At 40.0% G+C, this 18,484-nt stretch overlaps 2 protein-coding genes across 7 annotated transcripts in view; one reads left to right on the top strand and one right to left on the bottom strand.

Moving 5' to 3' along the window:
• The window catches only part of LOC137847171 (very low-density lipoprotein receptor-like), a 118,879-nt gene that overhangs the window by 39,962 nt on the left and 60,433 nt on the right, over window positions 1–18,484 (top strand). The gene's annotated exons all lie outside the window — the stretch shown is intronic.
• Window positions 1–18,484, bottom strand: part of LOC137847172 (guanine nucleotide-binding protein G(q) subunit alpha-like) — a 138,530-nt gene that overhangs the window by 74,326 nt on the left and 45,720 nt on the right. For all 6 annotated transcript variants that reach the window (XM_068665463.1, XM_068665465.1, XM_068665462.1 and 3 more), the window contains one exon: window positions 7,538–7,692. In XM_068665463.1, coding sequence (XP_068521564.1) covers window positions 7,538–7,692 — 155 coding nt within the window. The remainder of the gene's footprint in view (window positions 1–7,537; window positions 7,693–18,484) is intronic.

The following is an 18,484-nucleotide window of genomic DNA, read 5'->3' as shown; positions in this document are numbered from 1 at the left end:
TGAGTTCCTGGCCTTGGTACAGAGATGATCAAAGAAGCACAGTGAGGATCACAGCATGGTGGTAAAAACAGTGTGTGCATGAACCTTTGATAAAAACAGGTGAAACCAGCAGGTTGGTGATCTCCTAGCATGGACCCTGTTAGCATTTCCTGCATCACTGCTTGTGTGCCTCCACATGTGTGCTTCTTCTCGGGATTCCCTGGTTGGTGAGGTAACAAGAATAAATCTACTCTTTGCATTTTAGCCGTGAGTCTGTGGTTGTTCCTGCTGCCTACCTGTGTTGACTCACACAAGTTCACATCTTTTTTTAGAAGGACAGTAATTTAAAGGGACATTAAAAAATAGAAAAGTCTCATTTGTGTTATTGGAAACCATTTAAAGAGCAACTGGGATTTTTTCTGTCCTAACACAAATCACTGTTTTAATTAAGTTCTAGAAGCACTAATTTATCATTTAAAATTACATATCTTTTCGTCATACTCATTCATTTCTGCTTAAGTTCTGCTTTTACACATGTACAAAATGGAAATCTTTTTACTCATTTCACCAGTAGCACCTTCTAAAGTTTACACAGAATCCTTACATTCCTTATAGAGTCCTATTTCCTTCCTTAGATATCTGCACTTATGTAGTGAGTTTACATGGCAAGGTTTTGGTAGCAGGGGGCCATAGGGGTGGCTTCTGTGAGAAGGATATAGAAGCTGCACCATGTTAGGTAAGGGCCGCACTGCTGACCAGAGCTCCATATCTGGAGCAGTTCTGGAAGAGCTGCTGCCTGTGGGAAGCCCACACCGGATCAGTTCATCAAGGACTGCATCCCGTGGGAGGGACCCCACAGCACAGGGGACAAGAGTGATCGAGGAGGAGCAGCGGAGAACCGCTATAGACTGACCTCAACCCCCATTCCCCCTTCCCCCGCACTGCTTGGGGAGGAGGAGGTGGAAGAGGGTGAATGGGGGGGAAGGCGTTTTTGGTTTCTTTCCTTTGTTTCTCACTTCTCTAGCTTGTTAGTAATAGGTAATACACCTTACTATCTCCCTATGCTGAGTCTGTTTTGCCCGTCACAATAATTATTGTGCGATCTCCTCGTCCTTATCTCAACTTTTGAGCCCATTTCATCGTATTTTCTCCCCGTTCCTCTTTGAGGAGGGGGAGTGAGAGAGCGGTTGTGGTGGAGCTCGGCTGCCCACCTGAGTAAAACCACCACAGTTTCCCAGAGAGGTTGACCAAAGGGATATTCCATGCCATATAACATCATTCTCAGCAATAAAAACTGGGAGATAGGTCTTTTTCAAGGTCTTCTCCAAGCCATTGCTTGAACACTGTTTGGGCATTATTCTGCTTGTGGGAGGTGGTAAGTGACTGCCATTGTATCACTTGTGAGTTGTTGTTTTTTTTTCTCACCCCCCCCCCCTTTACTTCACTTATTAATTTACCTTTATCTCAACACACAGGTTCTCTCACTTCTGCTCTTCCAGTCGTCTCCTCCCTCCCATTTGGGAAAGAGTGAGCAGCTAGGTGGGTACTTAGTTGCTGGCAGGGGTAGAGCCACCATATGCACTTCCTTCCTTCCTTCCTTCCTTCCTTCCTTCCTTCCTTCCTTCCTTCCTTCCTTCCTTCCTTCCTTCCTTCCTTCCTTCCTTCCTTCCTTCCTTCCTTCCTTCCTTCCTCGGAGAGACCTGTGTAGCAGAATTACTTGCACTGGAATTCAGATTTTAATGCAGTTTGTACATCCTTCCTTTGAAGCAAAGAAATACAGATTTATCTTAACTTTCTTCTCATGACCATATTTTCTGTTACTTACTTTCCCACTTTTGCAGAATGTGAGAAACAAAGTTGTGTTTTTGAAGTAGAGTGTGTTTTTGCAGTGGAAAATTCCACTACCACTGCATATTCAAAAGTGATTGTGAGGCATATCAGTGGGGAATATATTAAGCAGATAAGGGGAAGGTCCCACTGTCCCAAAATAAGGAGGATAGCTAAGAAAAACAGGATGAGCAATACGAAAACAGTAAAAACAAAAATCACGGGCCCTCTAGTCATGAGAGAAGAAGGAAAAAAAAAAAAAGGAAAAGGAGAAATTAATGGCTGGTCAAATTAAATTGTACATATAGGTTACAGTAATAAGCATCGAGTACTTTGTGAAGTTGTAGTACTCACCCAATGAGGAAATAGGGAGGGAATTAAGTGTTGGGTAATAGGGAATATAAGGTTATGATATACTTTTGCTGGGCACTCCTGCTTGCAGGACACCCACCACTGCAGTCACAAATAAAATAGCTTCACAGAAAATCCTATCTGAAGAAAATTATTGAGATCTTTCTCAGAAGATTAGACAAACTTCCTGTTACCATATTAGCAGGTATGTATAGTACATAGTATAACTTTTTATTCTTTGATCAATTTAGAGGGAATCAAACTTGTTGCTGTCCTGGTTTCAGCTAGGATAGAGTTAATTTTACTTCCAGTAAAGTAGGGTAAGGTAAAGTAGAATTCTAGTCTGGTAGGGTTCTGTGTTTGGGAGTTAGGATGAACATAATGCTGATATCACACTGATGTATTAATTGTTGAGTTGCAAGGAAAAACAACTGCAAAAGGGTGAATCTTTGAGAAAATTGATGCTCCAATATCCAGCAGGAAGTCCCCAAGACACAGTAATGAATATTATGACCAGGATTAGAGGGGCCCTGCCTCCAGCCAGGGGAAGGAAAAGGACAGTCGTGTTTATTGGACTGTGTGGATTCAGTGGCCTGGCACGTCAGACCCACAAAAGTATAAGTCGTCAAATCCCAATGGATGTGATCAACAAAATAACAGCTATGTCTCCACCAACTAGCAAAAAAGAAACACAAACTTTCCTAGGTGTCTTGGGGTTTTGGAGAACGCACATTCCAATTTACAGTCTGATTGTAAACCCTCTCTACCAAGTAACCCGTAAGAAGAATGATTTTGAATGGGGCCCTGAGCAATGACAAGCCTTTGAACAAATTAAACAGGAGACAGTTCATGCAGTAGCCCTTGGGCCAGTCCGAACAGGACCAGATGTAAAGAATGTGCTCTACACTGCAGCCAGGGAGAATGGCCCCACCTGGAACCACTGGCAGAAAGAACCTGGGGAAACTCGAGGTCGACCCCTTGGGTTTTGGAGTCAGGAATAGAGAGGATCTGAGGCCCTGTACACTCCAACTGAAAAAGATATATTGGCAGCATATGAAGTAGTTTGATCTGCTTTGGAAGTGGTTGGAACTGAAGCACAGCTCTTCCTGGCACCCCGACTGCCGGTACTGGGCTGGGTGTTAAAACAAAGGACCCCCTTTACACACCATGCAACTGATGCTACATGGAGCAAGTGGGTTGCACTGATTACTCAGCGGGCTCAAATAGAAACTCTAGTCGCCCAGGAATCCTGGAAGTAGTTGTGGACTGGCCAGAAGGCAAATATTTGGGGATATCGCCAGAGGAGGAGGTGGCCTGTGCTGAAGAAGCTGCAATGTATAACAAGCTACCAGAAAATGAGAAGCAATGTGCCCTGTTCCAGGATTCTGATGGGTCCTGTCGTATTGCAGGAAAGCATCAGTTGGCTGGAAACATCCTGTGCCCCATGCCACTGCCCAGAACACTATCTTGGGCCTTGAAAAGCAAGTCCTATGGCAACATGCCCCCCCTGAAATCACTGTCAGACAATGGGACGCATTTCCAAAACAACCTCGTAGACACTTGGGCCGAAAAGCATGATTTTGAGTGGGTATATCATATCCCCTATCATGCACCAGCCTCCGGGAAAGTTGAACGATATAATGAATTGTTAAAGACTACACTGAAGGCAATGGGTGCTGGGACATTCAAACACTGGGATACACATTTGGCAAAGGCCACCTGGTTAGTCAACACTAGGGGATCTGCCAGCCAAACTGGACCTCCGCAGTCAAACCTGTTACATCCTGTAGAAGGGGACAAAGTCCCTGTAGTGCATGTAAGAAACATCCTGGGGAAGACAGTCTGGGCTATTCCTGCCTCAGGAAAAGGCATCCCATTCATGGGATTGCTTTTGCGCAGGGACCTGGATGCACTTGGTGGGTAATGCAAAAGGATGGGGAGGCCCGGTGTGTACCTCAAGGGGATTTAATACTGGGTGAGAATAGCTCATGAGTTGAATTGTATCATGTTAATTATTATATAATACTGTATGTCATCACCATTGTGATTGCTATATGATAATGTCCCATTAATGGTATCACAGTAACTGTCCGGCAAATAACAATGAATGAATGTTAATAGAACTGGACAAGCACAGAGGTATGATGGAATGAGAACAGGTTTCAACGTGTGACGATCCAACATCACACACCATCTCTTCTGCCCTGAAATACTGCTGGGACAGATGGAGCTCAAAGTCAGTCACAGACTAAATTTAGTGGACATTTTATATACATCTATGAAGGTGGTGATTAATTAGAATGTATTGGAAAGTGTGTAACCTGAGCATGACATAAATGGTTTGGAATAAGGGGTAGATATTTTCCTAGTTTCAGCTAGGATAAAAGTAATTTTCCCCCTAGTAGCTGGTAGGGTGCCATGTTTGGGATTTAGGATGAGAATAATGTTGATAACAAACTGATGTTTTAATTGTTGCAGAACAGCGCTTACACTAAGCCGAGGACTTTTCAGCTTCTCACACTGTCCTGCAAACAGGCAGGCTGGGTGTGCATCAGGAGCTGGGAGGGGACAGACCCAGGACAGCTGACCCAAACTGGCCAAAGGGGTATTCCATGCCATCTGACGTCATGCTGAGCAATTAATATGAGGGGGTGGCAGGGGTGGGGGAACCAGCTGCTCGGGGATAGGCTGTGCATTGGTTAGTCAAGCAGGATTTGCATTTCATAAAAGCATGCTGATTGAGTCTGATCACCTGGTTATGCTGTGTGTGCCAGTAAATGGCATTGATGCTCCATGACCTTCCCTGTCACCGAAGTCAGACTGACAGGCCTGTAATTCCCCAGATCCTCCTTCCTGCCCTTCTTGTAGATGGGTGTCGCATTCACCAACCTCCATTCAACTGGGACCTCCCTGGACAGCCAGGACTGCTGATAAATTATTGAAAGTGGCTTGTTGAGCACTTTGGCTAGCTCCTTCAGCACCCTTTGATGTACCCCATAGATCTGTGTGTGTCTAAGTGGTGTAGTAGGTCACTAACCATTTCCCCCTGGATTATAAGGGCTTCATTCTTCTCCCTGTCTCTGTCTTCCAGCTCAGTGGGCTGGGTACCCGAAGAATAATTGGTCTTGCTAAGGCAGAGGCAAAGAAGGCATTAAGCACCTCAGCCTTTTCCTCATCCCTTGTCTCTCTGTTTCCCCCCGCAGCCAATAAAGGATGGAGATTCTCCTTAGTCCTCCTTTTGTTACTAATGTATTTATAGAAGTATTTTTTATTGGGGACATGTTATTGTTATTGTTATTGTTATTGTTATTGTTATTGTTATTGTTATTGTTATTGTTATTGTTATTGTTATTGTTATTTTATTAGGGACATATTTTAGTGGACAATATTGGTGGTAGGGGGATATTTGGAATAGATGATCTTAGAGGTCTTTTCCAACCTTAGTGATTCCATGATTCTATGAAACCAGGGATTTAAAGAAATTCACCATTCACCAGGGAATACAGTAATATTATGGAGTGGCAGCACTGTATGTATTGCAATTGTTATATTTTGCTAAGTGTAATTTACATTTGTATTGTGATTTCAGTATACTTTATATCACTCTGCTAAATCAGAAATCCCAAATAACAGCAACTATCTTCAAATAAGTAAATTTGATATTAAACGTTACACCCTTCATGCATGGAATATCTAAAAGAATCTATTCAGAGAGTATTGGACTCTGACAATTAGCATTAGATGCTTATTTCCTACTTTAGAGACTTACTAATTCTAGTCCTCTAAGGCAGCCATTAAAATATATGGATTGATTCCACAATAGATGTGATACTGTTTTCAAAATTGAAATAGAAGTTAGGACCTACAACTATAACAAATTCAAAGTATAAGAAAAATTCTGTTTCAACTTCTACTTACATTTGCTGTTCATTTCAAAATGAACACAATCTGAAAGTATATTGTCAGCCTAATTAGTCTCTTAGAATTTTCTTTTACTGCTTATGTACCCTAAAGATTATCTGTCTCTTATATGGAACGTCCTATGATTATTAGCTTTCTTACCACTGAAAATACAATATTGTATATTTGGGGACACTGAGAACCCATGCAATACAAGAGAATTTTTACTGTACTTTGCACCACTGCAATGAAATATGCACATGCAAATAATAAAAATGATATATTGGGAAGGCAACTAGCTCTATAGGACAGAAGATTGCAGGGGAAAACATGAACCCTGTATATGGTGTTTATAAATCAGAATGCTTTGTGATAATAGAGTATCAGAGCAAATATGAGCAGACCTAATTCATGTACCAGTAGCTTTCTAGCTGCCTAAATCGCATCAGCAAAATTTTAAGCTTTTGCCACAGTTCTAATAACCAAATAAGGTAACTTAAAATAATGAGCAACACCAAAAGGTCATCCTCTCATCCTCATCCTCTCCTTCCATTGTTTTTCAGCCCCCCCCCCCCGCTGGGCAACAGACAAAAAAATTCAATAGATCTACATACTACATTCCTCAGGGCAACTGAATTTCTTGGAGCCAATCTTTAGGCAGTCCTCAGGGTCCAATGTTAAATTCCACATTGCTATTTTATCAGAATTTGGCCATAAGAGATTAGATACATAGCATTCAAGACCAGGTTTAGTCGCATATATAGTTGATCTATAACAAATAGGATTTAACTTAAAATGCTTTAAAAAAAACACTTTACAAATTGAAATCTTATATGTTTGTTATATGTTATATGTTTGCCTTCTTAGCAGCCATGTTCTTTCAAGATTAGGCCTTGTTTGTATAGAAGATGTAATTGTACAAGACAAGAATACTTGCTTGGTACTATTTACCTCATCACCAGGACTGCAAAAGAAAAGGGAAAGAAAGGAAAGGGGAAGAAAATAAAATATAAAACAGAAGTTCTAGGGCATTATAATTTGTATGAATTGCATGGAGGGCTTCCCTTGGTTGCATTGCCCAGTGTTCACTGCTGTCATTATACTCCATGAAAGTACTTTTGCCCAGCTTGCATCTGTGAGCTTATGTCAGAGGAGAGTAAGTGCTTGAACAGAACTAACAAAAGAACAAGAAAAAACATCAGCAATTAACACCAATTAACTCTCCCTAGTAATAAACTTACTGTAAGATTTCAAATGATCATAGGCTTATGTTTTGGGAAACAAACATACTCATACTAGATACACTACCATCCTTAAAGTAGCCTTTACGTTCAAGTTATTAAGCGCATGTTTCTGCCACATATGCATGCACACACACAAAAACACCATACAGACATGTATATAAAAAATTTTAATAAAAAGAATTGCTTTGTTAGGAAAAAAACAGAAAATAAAAGAGTTGTAGCCACTATATACTTACTACTTAGTTGAATCTGATAACTGATATTCCCGTCGTCTGTCATAACATTCCTGAATTCCAGGGTCATTCCATAAACTTCTTATTGCATCTACATAGGGGTTCCCAAAAGTTGACACCTTTTCTACATCGACTTCTCGAACTAACTGTGCATGAACCTAATTTGAAACAAAGAAAACAATAAAATTTACTTCATTTTCTATGTTTACAAAGAGTTCATGTGCAGTGAAAAAGACTAACAAGAATAATTTTTCAGACTGGCCATCTCACCAATGTGAGGTTATGAATGAATGATGATAAGATATGTTCAAACTAAGAAAAATAGTAATAGGGATGATATTACGCAAAAAGGAGAATTAATGAATGCATATATGGGCCCTTATTTCACAATAAGCTTATCCTAATCCAATACTATTTAGCTGAAATTAATAAAACGTTCACAGTAAAAATTATATTTAAGCTAATTTTAAAGAAAGCTTTCATTTTGCAGATATGATTTTAGTGCATATAAAATATCTGCTTTTTAAGGATGTTAGCTTGGCAGAGTTAAACTGATGGAAGTACAGAGAATGGGGAGGAGGATATTTGCCTTTGAAATAGATTCATTAAAAAAAAATAGTTTTAATGTTACCACAAACATAACAGAAGTTACCATTAAAAAAGAAAAGCTAGATTCTTAGAAATGATTACCAGTTACTTTTTTTAAATGTTCATAATTTACAGTACAAAGTAATCTCTTCAAATAAGGAGTTGTTCTTATTAAAGAAATTTATCCTGCTAACAAACATACAACCCCTCACCCCCCTTTTTAGATGGCCTGGGAGAATGATGCTACTACTCCTTACTTAACAAAACTTTATACCTGCAACTAGTTTACTCGAGCAGAAATCAAGAACTCCAAGTTCAACGTGAAAAATGTGTGTCCTAGAGATAGGGAGAACATACGTTCTCTATTATTAGAACCCAAGTCTGCAACTTCGAAGAAAGTATATTTTCTTCTGGAACATCATATTCACCCATCCTGAATGTCTGGACAAATCATGAAGGGGCTCTACCATCTCACAGCAAATAACAAGAAATGTACTAAGCACAAACTAAAGTTTTCGTGAAACAGAAAGATTTGTTTTACTTTTGGAGAACATCGTATATTTGTTCTCAAACTCAATTATGTATTCTTTTGGCTTTGTATTCTTCCCAAAGAACAATGCCCCAAGTATTTGTTCACTACTTATGACAAAATGATATAGCAATATATTCAGATGTATATATTTTTAAATTATTATCCTTGAGCTCTGAAATTATGGCCAGCTGGGCCAGCAAATAGGTCTGTTTCCATATTCTCTCCATACATACACCAACCTTTTGGAATCTTACAACAGTGGTTACAGTCAATGCTGGAGCAAGCTTGGAAAAAAGTTCCAATTTTTATATTCCTTTTGATACTGTCTATGTAATTTTTCCAAGCTAGCTTTCTAACCTAAAAGAAAGATTTATGAGGGAGACATGCTCAGTCTATTTCAAAATAATTTCTTCTTCTGATCTGTTATGGTTTAACCCAGCTGGCAGCTAAGCACCACAAAGCCGTTCGCTCACCCGCCCCCCTCCCTCTCTGGGATAGGGGGAGAGAATCAGAAAACAATGAAAGCCTGTGGGTTGAGATAAAGACAGTTTATTAGGACAGAAATGAAAGGAAAACAATAACAATAATGATAATAATTGTACTACTAATAATATGTACAAAGCAAGAGAAGCACAATGCAATTGCTCACCACCCACTGACCGATGCCCAGCCTATCCCCAAGCAGCCAGTCTCCCCACCCTAGCCAGCCCCATATTAATTGTTCAGCATGACGTCATATGGTATGGAATACCACTTTGGCCAGTTTGGGTCAGCTGTCCTGGGTCTGTCCCCTCCCAGCTCCTGCTGCACCCCCAGCCTTCCCACTGGTAGGACAGAGTGAGAAGCTGAAAAGTCCTTGGCTTAGTGTAAGCACTGCTCTGCAACAATTAAAACATTAGTGTGTTATCAACATTATTCTCATCCTAAATCTAAAACACAGCACCATACCAGCTACTAGGAGGAAAATTACCTCTATCCTAGCCAAAATCAGGACATGATCTTAAATCCACAGAAGAAAGCCATATGATTGAGATGCAGTAGGCAAGGTTTTTTTCATATCAATGGTTTGTGTGGACTAGCCCATTTAAAGATGCCCATTTAAAGAATTTCTCTCATATGGAAAAATACATCTTAGCAAATAATTTCTGTTTTGTAACAGGATTTCCCAAACCTATGTGAAAAGGACTGTGGTTACAATCCTGCACGTGGGGCGCAATAACCCCAAGCAGAGCTATAGGCTGGGAGATGAGTGGTTGGAGAGCTGCCAGGCAGAGAAGGACCTGGGAGTGATGGTGGACAGTCGGCTGAATATGAGCCAGCAGTGTGCTCAGGTGGCCAAGAAGGCCAACGGCATCCTGGCTTGTATCAGAAACAGCGTGACCAGCAGGGCTAGGGAGGTGATTGTCCCCCTGTACTCAGCTCTGGTGAGGCTGCACCTCGAGTACTGTGTTCACTTTTGGGCCCCTCGCTACAAGAAGGACATCGAGGTGCTTGAGCGGGTCCAAAGAAGGGCGACGAAGCTGGTGAGGGGCCTGGAGAACAAGTCCTACGAGGAGCGGCTGAAGGAGCTGGGCTTGTTCAGCCTGGAGAAGAGGAGGCTCGGGGGCGACCTTATCGCTCTCTGTAGGTACCTTAAAGGAGGCTGTAGTGAGGTGGGGGTTGGCCTGTTCTCCCACGTGCCTGGTGACAGGACGAGGGGGAATGGGCTAAAGTTGCGCCAGGGGAGTTTTAGGTTAGATGTTAGGAAGAACTTCTTTACTGAGAGGGTTGTGAGGCATTGGAACAGGCTGCCCAGGGAGGTGGTGGAGTCACCATCCCTGGAGGTCTTCAAAAGACGTTTAGATGTAGAGCTTAGGGATATGGTTTAGTGGGGACTGTTAGTGTTAGGTTAGAGGTTGGACTCGATGATCTTGAGGTCTCTTCCAACCTAGAAATTCTGTGATTCTGTGATTCTGTGATACAGTGTTTGGCCTGTCAGTAATTAATATCACTGTGCTTGATGATTCAGCCTGGTCTGGATGGTATAATTTACATAGACTGCATAATTGACAGCAATAGTATGAAATCCAAACAGTTTGGGAGCTGAATGGAAGTCTGTACAAAAAAACCACAATCACAACAAAGAATATGTCTCTCTTGTCTTGAGAGGACTACAAATCCAAAGTGATTAATTTCTTAGGAATGTAGCTCTTGCTTATAGGAAAAACAATTATTTAATCCAGTCAACAAAAGTCATGAGTCATTTACAGGTTCAGACCCTGATGACTTGTAATCTTCAGCTGTGGTTCATACAAATACCTTGCCTTATTGGGCTATATAGCAAGACGTGCAGCTCTGGAGGAAATCTTCATCTATCCTTTGCCCTTTTCCTTTTTCTTGGACCTACTAAATCAAGAGCAAATGCAAAAATAAAGGCTTTCCTGCAAACCTGCACATATTCGAAACAGGTGTTCAAAGAGATTAATAATAGGCTATATTTCACTGTCTCGAACATTTAACAGGTTGAGGATGTGTTACTTAACGTGTCAGAAAGCAGAACTAGGATGACCAGTCCAAGGTAGGAAAGTAGATTTACATAACAGCCTGAGAGAACTATTTTGGAAAAGAACTGTAGAGAGTTAGTTGTTTCCTTTGAGCAACTATGAAGCACAGAATGGATTAGGTTAAACAGGGAAGAGGTTTCATGGTGTGCTATACTTAAGAACTATATTTAAATTAATAAAATACATTGTGACTTGCTGGAAGGAGGCTTGGTACAATGCTAATCATCCTGCAGTTACTGAAAAAGGTGAACAGGGTATCAAAACTGCCTAAATACGAATTTGTCATCCTTTCCTATTTTATATTCCAAGTTCTAAATAGGCAAAATAGCATATCCTTTGAAAAAGAATTCCACAGACACATAACAGAATCTAAAAATTTGAGTTTGCAGAAAATATTTTTGTTGTTACTGTTCATTGTCAGTAAAATGCTTTGAATAATCAGTCCTAACCCATGACCCATAGGCACTATAATAAAACAATAATGATTTAAACAAATTATTTTGTGACTTCATTTGAAAATGACTCAGTAAAAAATGTATTGTTATATTCTACTTATAATACTTTTATATAACATATCACTGGAATAATAGAAGAAAAGTCATGTCTATACCTGATTATTATTTTAATAGGGCTCAGAAAAAGCTTAGATAGTAGCTGAATATATCAGAAATTTATTTATAAACTGAAATCAGTGCCCTGAATTTTCCTGATTTCTTATTTACTTTTAAGCTGAATCAGACATGAAAGACAACAAACACTATGCCATCGCTATGGAGCTGCAACCAAAACATTCAAGCAAGCTGTTATCTAGGAATATATCGTTATCTATATAGATAATATAAAAAGCTTCTGAAAATTGCATTTTAAAGGTCATATTATCATTAATAATATACTCCTTGAAAAAATCCTTTTCAGTTACAGAGCAAGAGAAGCACCAAGAAACACAACTCATTCCTCCAGCAGATTTCTCTTGCAGGTGTTAGACGCACAATGTGAGCCATGCCAAAGGAGGAGAGAAGGGAGGTTAGGTGCACAATTCAAATACAGAATCAATATCTTGATATATGTACTTTTACAGTTATCCTATTATTCTCTCCTAAATTTTTCAATCCTCTTTTTATAAGCAAAAGTTTTTATTAGCAACAAAATAAGTAGTTTTCTGATGTCACTCAGAAACGTAAAAAGTTATCTTAGTCACTAATAACTAGTTCATCCAGTATGGATAAGTATATAAAATACAACTTTTCCTCATTAAATGTGAGGTGCCCTTCTATGATATGGAACATATCATTTGTTTATTTAGGGAAAGGAAAGATATAAGAAGATGCAATTACAGTAGCGCAATTTATATACTATTTAGAAGGAAATAGGTTTAGAAGTAAACATAAAGGTCTAGACCTAGATAGGTCTGGAGTTAAATCGAGTTGGAGGCCGGTCACTAGTGGCGTCCCCCAGGGCTCGGTACTGGGGCCAGTCCTCTTCAATATCTTTATCAATGATCTGGATGAGGGAATCGAGCACACCCTCAGTAAGTTTGTAGATGACACCATGTTCAGTGCGTGTTGATATGCTCGAGGGTAGGAAGGCTCTGCAGGAGGATCTGGAAAGGCTGGACCAATGGGCTGAGGTCAACTGCATGAAGTTCAAGACCAAGTGCCGGGTCTTGCACCTGGGGTGCAACAACCCCGAGCAGAGCTACAGGCTGGGAGATGAGTGGTTGGAAAGCTGCCTAGCAGAGAAGGACCTGGGAGTATTGGTTGATAGTCGGCTGAATATGAGCCAGCAATGTAATCAGGTGGCCAAGAAGGCCAACGGCATCCTGGCTTGTATCAGAAACAGTGTGGCCAGCAGGGCTAGGGAAGTGATTGTCCCCCTGTACTCGACTCTGTTGAGGCCGCACCTCGAGTACTGTGTTCACTTTTGGGCCCCTCGCTGCAAGAAGGACATGGAGGTGCTCGAGCGAGTCCACAGAAGGGCAACGAAGCTGGTGAGGGGTCTGGAGAACAAGTCTTACGAGGAGCAGCTGAGGGAGCTGGGATTGTTCAGCCTGGAGAAAAGGAGGCTCAGGGGTGACCTTATCGCTCTCTGTAGGTACCTTAAAGGAAGCTGTAGCGAGGTGGGGGTTGGTCTGTTCTCCCACGTGCCTGGTGACAGGATGAGGGGGAACGGGCTAAAGTTGTGCCAGGGGTGTTTTAGGTTGGATATTAAGAAGAACTTCTTTACCGAAAGGGTTGTGAGGCATTGGAATGGGCTGCCCAGGGAAGTGGTCGAGTCACCATCCCTGGAGGTCTTTAAAAGACATTTAGATGTAGAGCTTAGGGATATGGTTTAGTGGAGGACTTGTTAGTGTTAGGTCAGAGGTTGGACTCGATGATCTTGGAGGTCTCTTCCAACCTAGATGATTCAGTGATTCTGTGAGACTCCAAAGCTAACATACAGACTAGTTCTGCTAATGCAAATCACACTACAGGCCAAAAAAAGGGTGTTACTGTTTTGTCACTTACTGTCCAGCTTTCATGTTTCCCATATATAAACTTCAGGTTGCCTGACTATCACTTAAGCTGTTGCCTAACAAATAAAGCTACATAAATTTATCAGCATGTTCATTACTGCATTTTTATAGAATATTTGATTATAAAGGCCTGAATTATCACTTTTATCTCTATTCATACCTTTTCTCCCCCCCAAAAAAAAACGTATCCATAAGAATATTTCCATTACATGAAACAACTTCTTCAACAGACACTGTTGGCAATCAATCTCTGTAGAAAAAAAATGAGGTTTTCAAAACAAAACAGGGAGAAAAACAGAAATGAAATATCTGTACGCAATTTATTCTCTACTAAAAGGACAAACAGTAAAATGAATAAGTCTTTCTGTGACTTTCACTGTGTCATTCTTTCAAGATCCGGTTGGATGTGGCCCTGGGCAACCTGATCTAGTGGGTGGCATCCCTGCCAATGGCAGGGGGGGTTGGAAATAGACGATCTTTAAGGTCCCTTCCAACCCAAGCCATTCTATGATTCTATAATTCTATGATTATGAAAAAACTTTGGTAAAAGCAAACTGATGAAAAGGCACAAAAAGCTATTTCTCAAACTTAGGACAAAACTATTTTCTAGTGACTAATAGATCCATTAGGATAAAATGTCAACAGTACAGGTATATACATAACTCATCATGAACTTGGTTATAGTCCTGTCAAAGAAAATTGTCAACTTAAAATGGTAAAAACTATCCTATAAATATTTCTATGTTACTGACACAGTACAAAACCTGATCTGCCTATTTTACTAGCCACAGAAATATTAAATGACATAACATACCATGTTACTCAAATACTCACACATAAACACGTACACATATGTTGCTACAGATCCCTGAATACATAAATACACTTTGTCTAAACAGTCACTTCAGTTTAGGTAAATGTATTTGTGCATATTTGAAGAAAATTTTCCTTTGTTTTTCAGGACAGCTTTCTGTTTACTGCTCAAAGACATTTTTTCATTTTGCTATAGTGTACTATTTAAGTGTGCTATTTAGTTTTAAGACAAGTGTTTAAGAACACTATGCCTCCAGGATGTGAAAGAGGGTAATTCTTATTTCTTTTTTTTTTTTCCCTCTCCTATTCAACTATTTCCCTCTCCTGTTAAACTTCATTTAACAGATCAATGGACAATGAAGGCAAAGAACCATGATGAAAAAGTAGTAGCTTCCAATCATCCAATCTAATCTTGTTATTTACCATAAAAGACCAGTTGGAAACATGTCACTAGTGGTGCACCCCAGGCAATACTGGCTCCAGTGTTGTTTAACATCTTCATTAATGACCTGGATGAAGGGGAAGAGTGCACCCTCAGCAAGTTTGCAGATGAGTGTTGTAAAAGAAGGATATAGGCTCTTTAGGAAGGACAGGCAGAGGAGATGAGGAGGGGATGTCACCCAGGAGGAGACAAGGAGGGGATGTCAATGACCAGCTGGAGTGCATGGAGCTCTGGCTGGAGATGGAGGGGCTTGTGGAGAATGTGAAGATCAAAGGCAGCCTTGGCTGCAGTGACCATGAAATGGTAGAGTTCAAGATCCTGACGGCAGTGAGGAAGGTGCACAGCAAGCTCAAAACCCTGGACTTTGGGAGAGCAAACTTTGGCCTCTTCAGTAATCTACTTGGAAGAGTGGAATAAAGCACTGGAGGGAAGAGGGGTACAAGAAAGCTGGCTAATATTTAAGGATCACCCCCTCCAAGCTCAGGAGCGATGCATTCCAACAAAGAGGAAGTCAGGCAAAAACACTGAGAGGTCTGCATGGATGAATGAGGAGTGCCTGGTCAAGCTCAAGCACAAAAAGCAAGCCTACAGAGGGTGGAAGCAAGGACAGGTAACCTGGGAGGAATGAAGAGACATTATCCAAGCAGCCAGGGATCAAGTTAGGAAAGCTATAGCCCAGACAGAATTGAATCTGGCCAGGGACATCAAGGGCAACATGAAAGGCTTCTAGAAGTATATCAGTGATAAAATGAAGACTAGAGAAAATGTGAGCTCTCTCCTGAAGGAAACGGAAGACCTAGCTACCAAGGATATGAAGAAGGTTGAGGTATTGAACAACTATTGGTACTTTTTGCCTCAGTCTTCACCAGCAAGTGTTCTAGCCAAGTGGCAGAAGGCAAAGGCAAGACTGTGAGAATGAAGAACTGCCCACTGTAGGAGAAGATCAGGTTTGAGACTGTCTAAGGAACCTGAATGTGCACAAGTCCATGGGACTTGATGAGATGCATCTGAGGATCCTGAGGGAACTGGTGGATGAAGTTGCTAAGGTACTATCCATCATATTTGAGAAGTTGTGTGCACTGGTTTCAGCTGAGATAGGGTTAATTTTCTTCATAGTGGCTGATATGGTGACATGTTTTGGATTTAGGAGAAAAATAATGTTGATAACACACTTATGTTTTAGTTGTTGCTGAGCGGTGCTTTCTCCTATTTTACACTCATCATGGGTATTAAGAGCTTTATAGCAGGCTTCATATCCTAGCACGTTTTTAAGGAATGATGTTCAATATTAGTATTGTACGTAATGGCATTTTTTTCACAATATTATTTTTATATAATAATATAGTTGGGGTTATTAAAGTGACTTTTATGCAAACATGAACATACTCAAATTTTCATTCCATTTTCAAGTGAAAAAGAGACTGTACATGACAAAAACTCAAGAATCTATTGGTTCAGTCAACCATTGCAACACAATAGTGAGTGCATTTAAAAAAAAAGAAGTCTATGTGAATTCTCACCTAAGAACTGCACATGCACAGAAGTCCTCCTGAGCCTCATTCCTGTACAAAGCCTGAATGCATCTTACACAAGAGCTGCTACCTGTGGGAAGCCCACGCAGGATCAGTTCAGGAAGGACTGTATCCCATGGGAGGGACCCCACGTGGGAACAAAGGAAGAGTGTGACTGAGAAGGAGCGGTAGAGATGAAGTGTTACAGACTGATCACAGCCCCCATTCCCCGTTCCCCTGCACTGTTCAGAGGGAGGATGTAGAAGAAGGTGGATGGGGGGGAAAGTGTTTTTAGTTTCTCACTGCTCTAGCTTGTTAGTAATAGGTAATAAATTACATTAATTTCCCCATGATGATCCTATTTTGCCTGTGACGATAATTGTTGAGTGATCTCCCTGTCCTTGTCTCAACCCTTGAGCCCTTTTCATTGTATTTTCTCGCCCATTCCCTTTGAGGAGAGAGAGAGCGGTTCTGGAGGAACTCAGCTGCCCAGCTCTTGAAAAAAAAGAAAAGAAAAAAAGCTATATTTTTTTAAAAAAGCATATTTCTGTTTCAGTTTAGAAGTATTACATTAAAAATAACATTGCACTTATAAATATTTATGAAATTTAAAACTGTGAGATAAATCAAAAGCACTGCAAAGAAAAGCATTTATTTTCTGTAATTTTAAGCCATACTTTCTTGTATTTTTAAAGGAAGAGATTGCCCTCTGCTGATTAACTCATAACAGAGACAGCAATAATTTCAAACTGATATAGAAATATCAAAGGATTGTGAAATATTGAAATGATTGAAAATAATGAATGATTCCAGTAGGAATTTTCCCTTGGAAAAAATGCATCAAGCTTAAATAGCTGCATTTGTGTATTTTCTAACCAAGATTATTGCATTTCTAAACAATTACCTCATTTTTCTTCAAAAATAAACTCTGAAAATTAGCTTCAGATTTATCCTAGGCCTTTAAAGCTACATAGTAGTTTATCACCTACTTATTTCTGGTGCTTTCCCTAAGCCCTTCATGTGAGCATTTGTATGGAGTAAAGAACTAGAAGGACTAAGTGGTAAAATTTAATCTCAAATGAAAAGCTGTTGTCTTGAACAGGGTCATAGAAGAATGAATTTAGTCATGTTAAAGATACAACCTAACATTATTTTCTCCAGAGTAACCACAGACATATTATAGCATAGTGATGAGTAGCTATTTGAAATGGGCCTTGAGGGAGATGAAAGTTTTATGCCATTTGACATAAAACGTGTCTTTCTTTATAAATTAGGCACAATCTTCTAATTGCTAGAAACATATAACAGATGCCAAGAAGAGTTCATTTAAAGAAGGAAAGCAAAGCACTGCTGACTTGTTTTTCAAGGCTTCAGGCCACTACCATGCTCTTGAAACATGGTGCCAACTTCCATCATGAGGAAGAAGGAATAAAAACAAATAAAAGCACATCATTCTAATTTGAAATAAATTGAGTCTTATTTATACAAGAGCTTGAAAGTTTCTTCCTTTGTTGCCTGGTGTGTGTAAAATTGATCCATACTCTGACTTAATCAAATTAACGTGTTTTAAAGTGATTAATTCTGTTTAGTATTTGACAGTTTTACTAATCAGTATTTATAGGGAAAGGCCAAGGTAGGTTATTTAACAATCATTTGGGAAGGTACATTTATCTGCTAAAGCATAAATGGAGTATACTCCCAAGATATTAGCCAAAACTGGACACTGTCCATATAAATGGACCATTAGTCATAAAAACAGGGTTTTGGAGATTTGTTTTGTTCGTTTGTATTCTATTTCTAGCAAGCCCGTATTTACAGTGAGCGTTAAATATGTGAAGGAAAGCAAAACTGAGCTTTTTGGAATTAATTTCAATTAAATCTGGAAGAAGCTTTTGGAAACTGAACAAAAAGAGTAGAAAAGGGACAACATAGTCTACTGAGAAAAAAAAAATGTATTCTCATTAGTATAGAAGGAATTATATACTAAATTGCTTAATCCTTCAGTGCAA

This window comes from Anas acuta, chromosome W (genome assembly GCF_963932015.1).
Source record: "Anas acuta chromosome W, bAnaAcu1.1, whole genome shotgun sequence".
NCBI lineage: Eukaryota > Metazoa > Chordata > Aves > Anseriformes > Anatidae > Anas > Anas acuta.
Note: the sequence above shows the minus strand (reverse complement) of the source record. Positions and strands in the feature narration are given on the sequence as shown.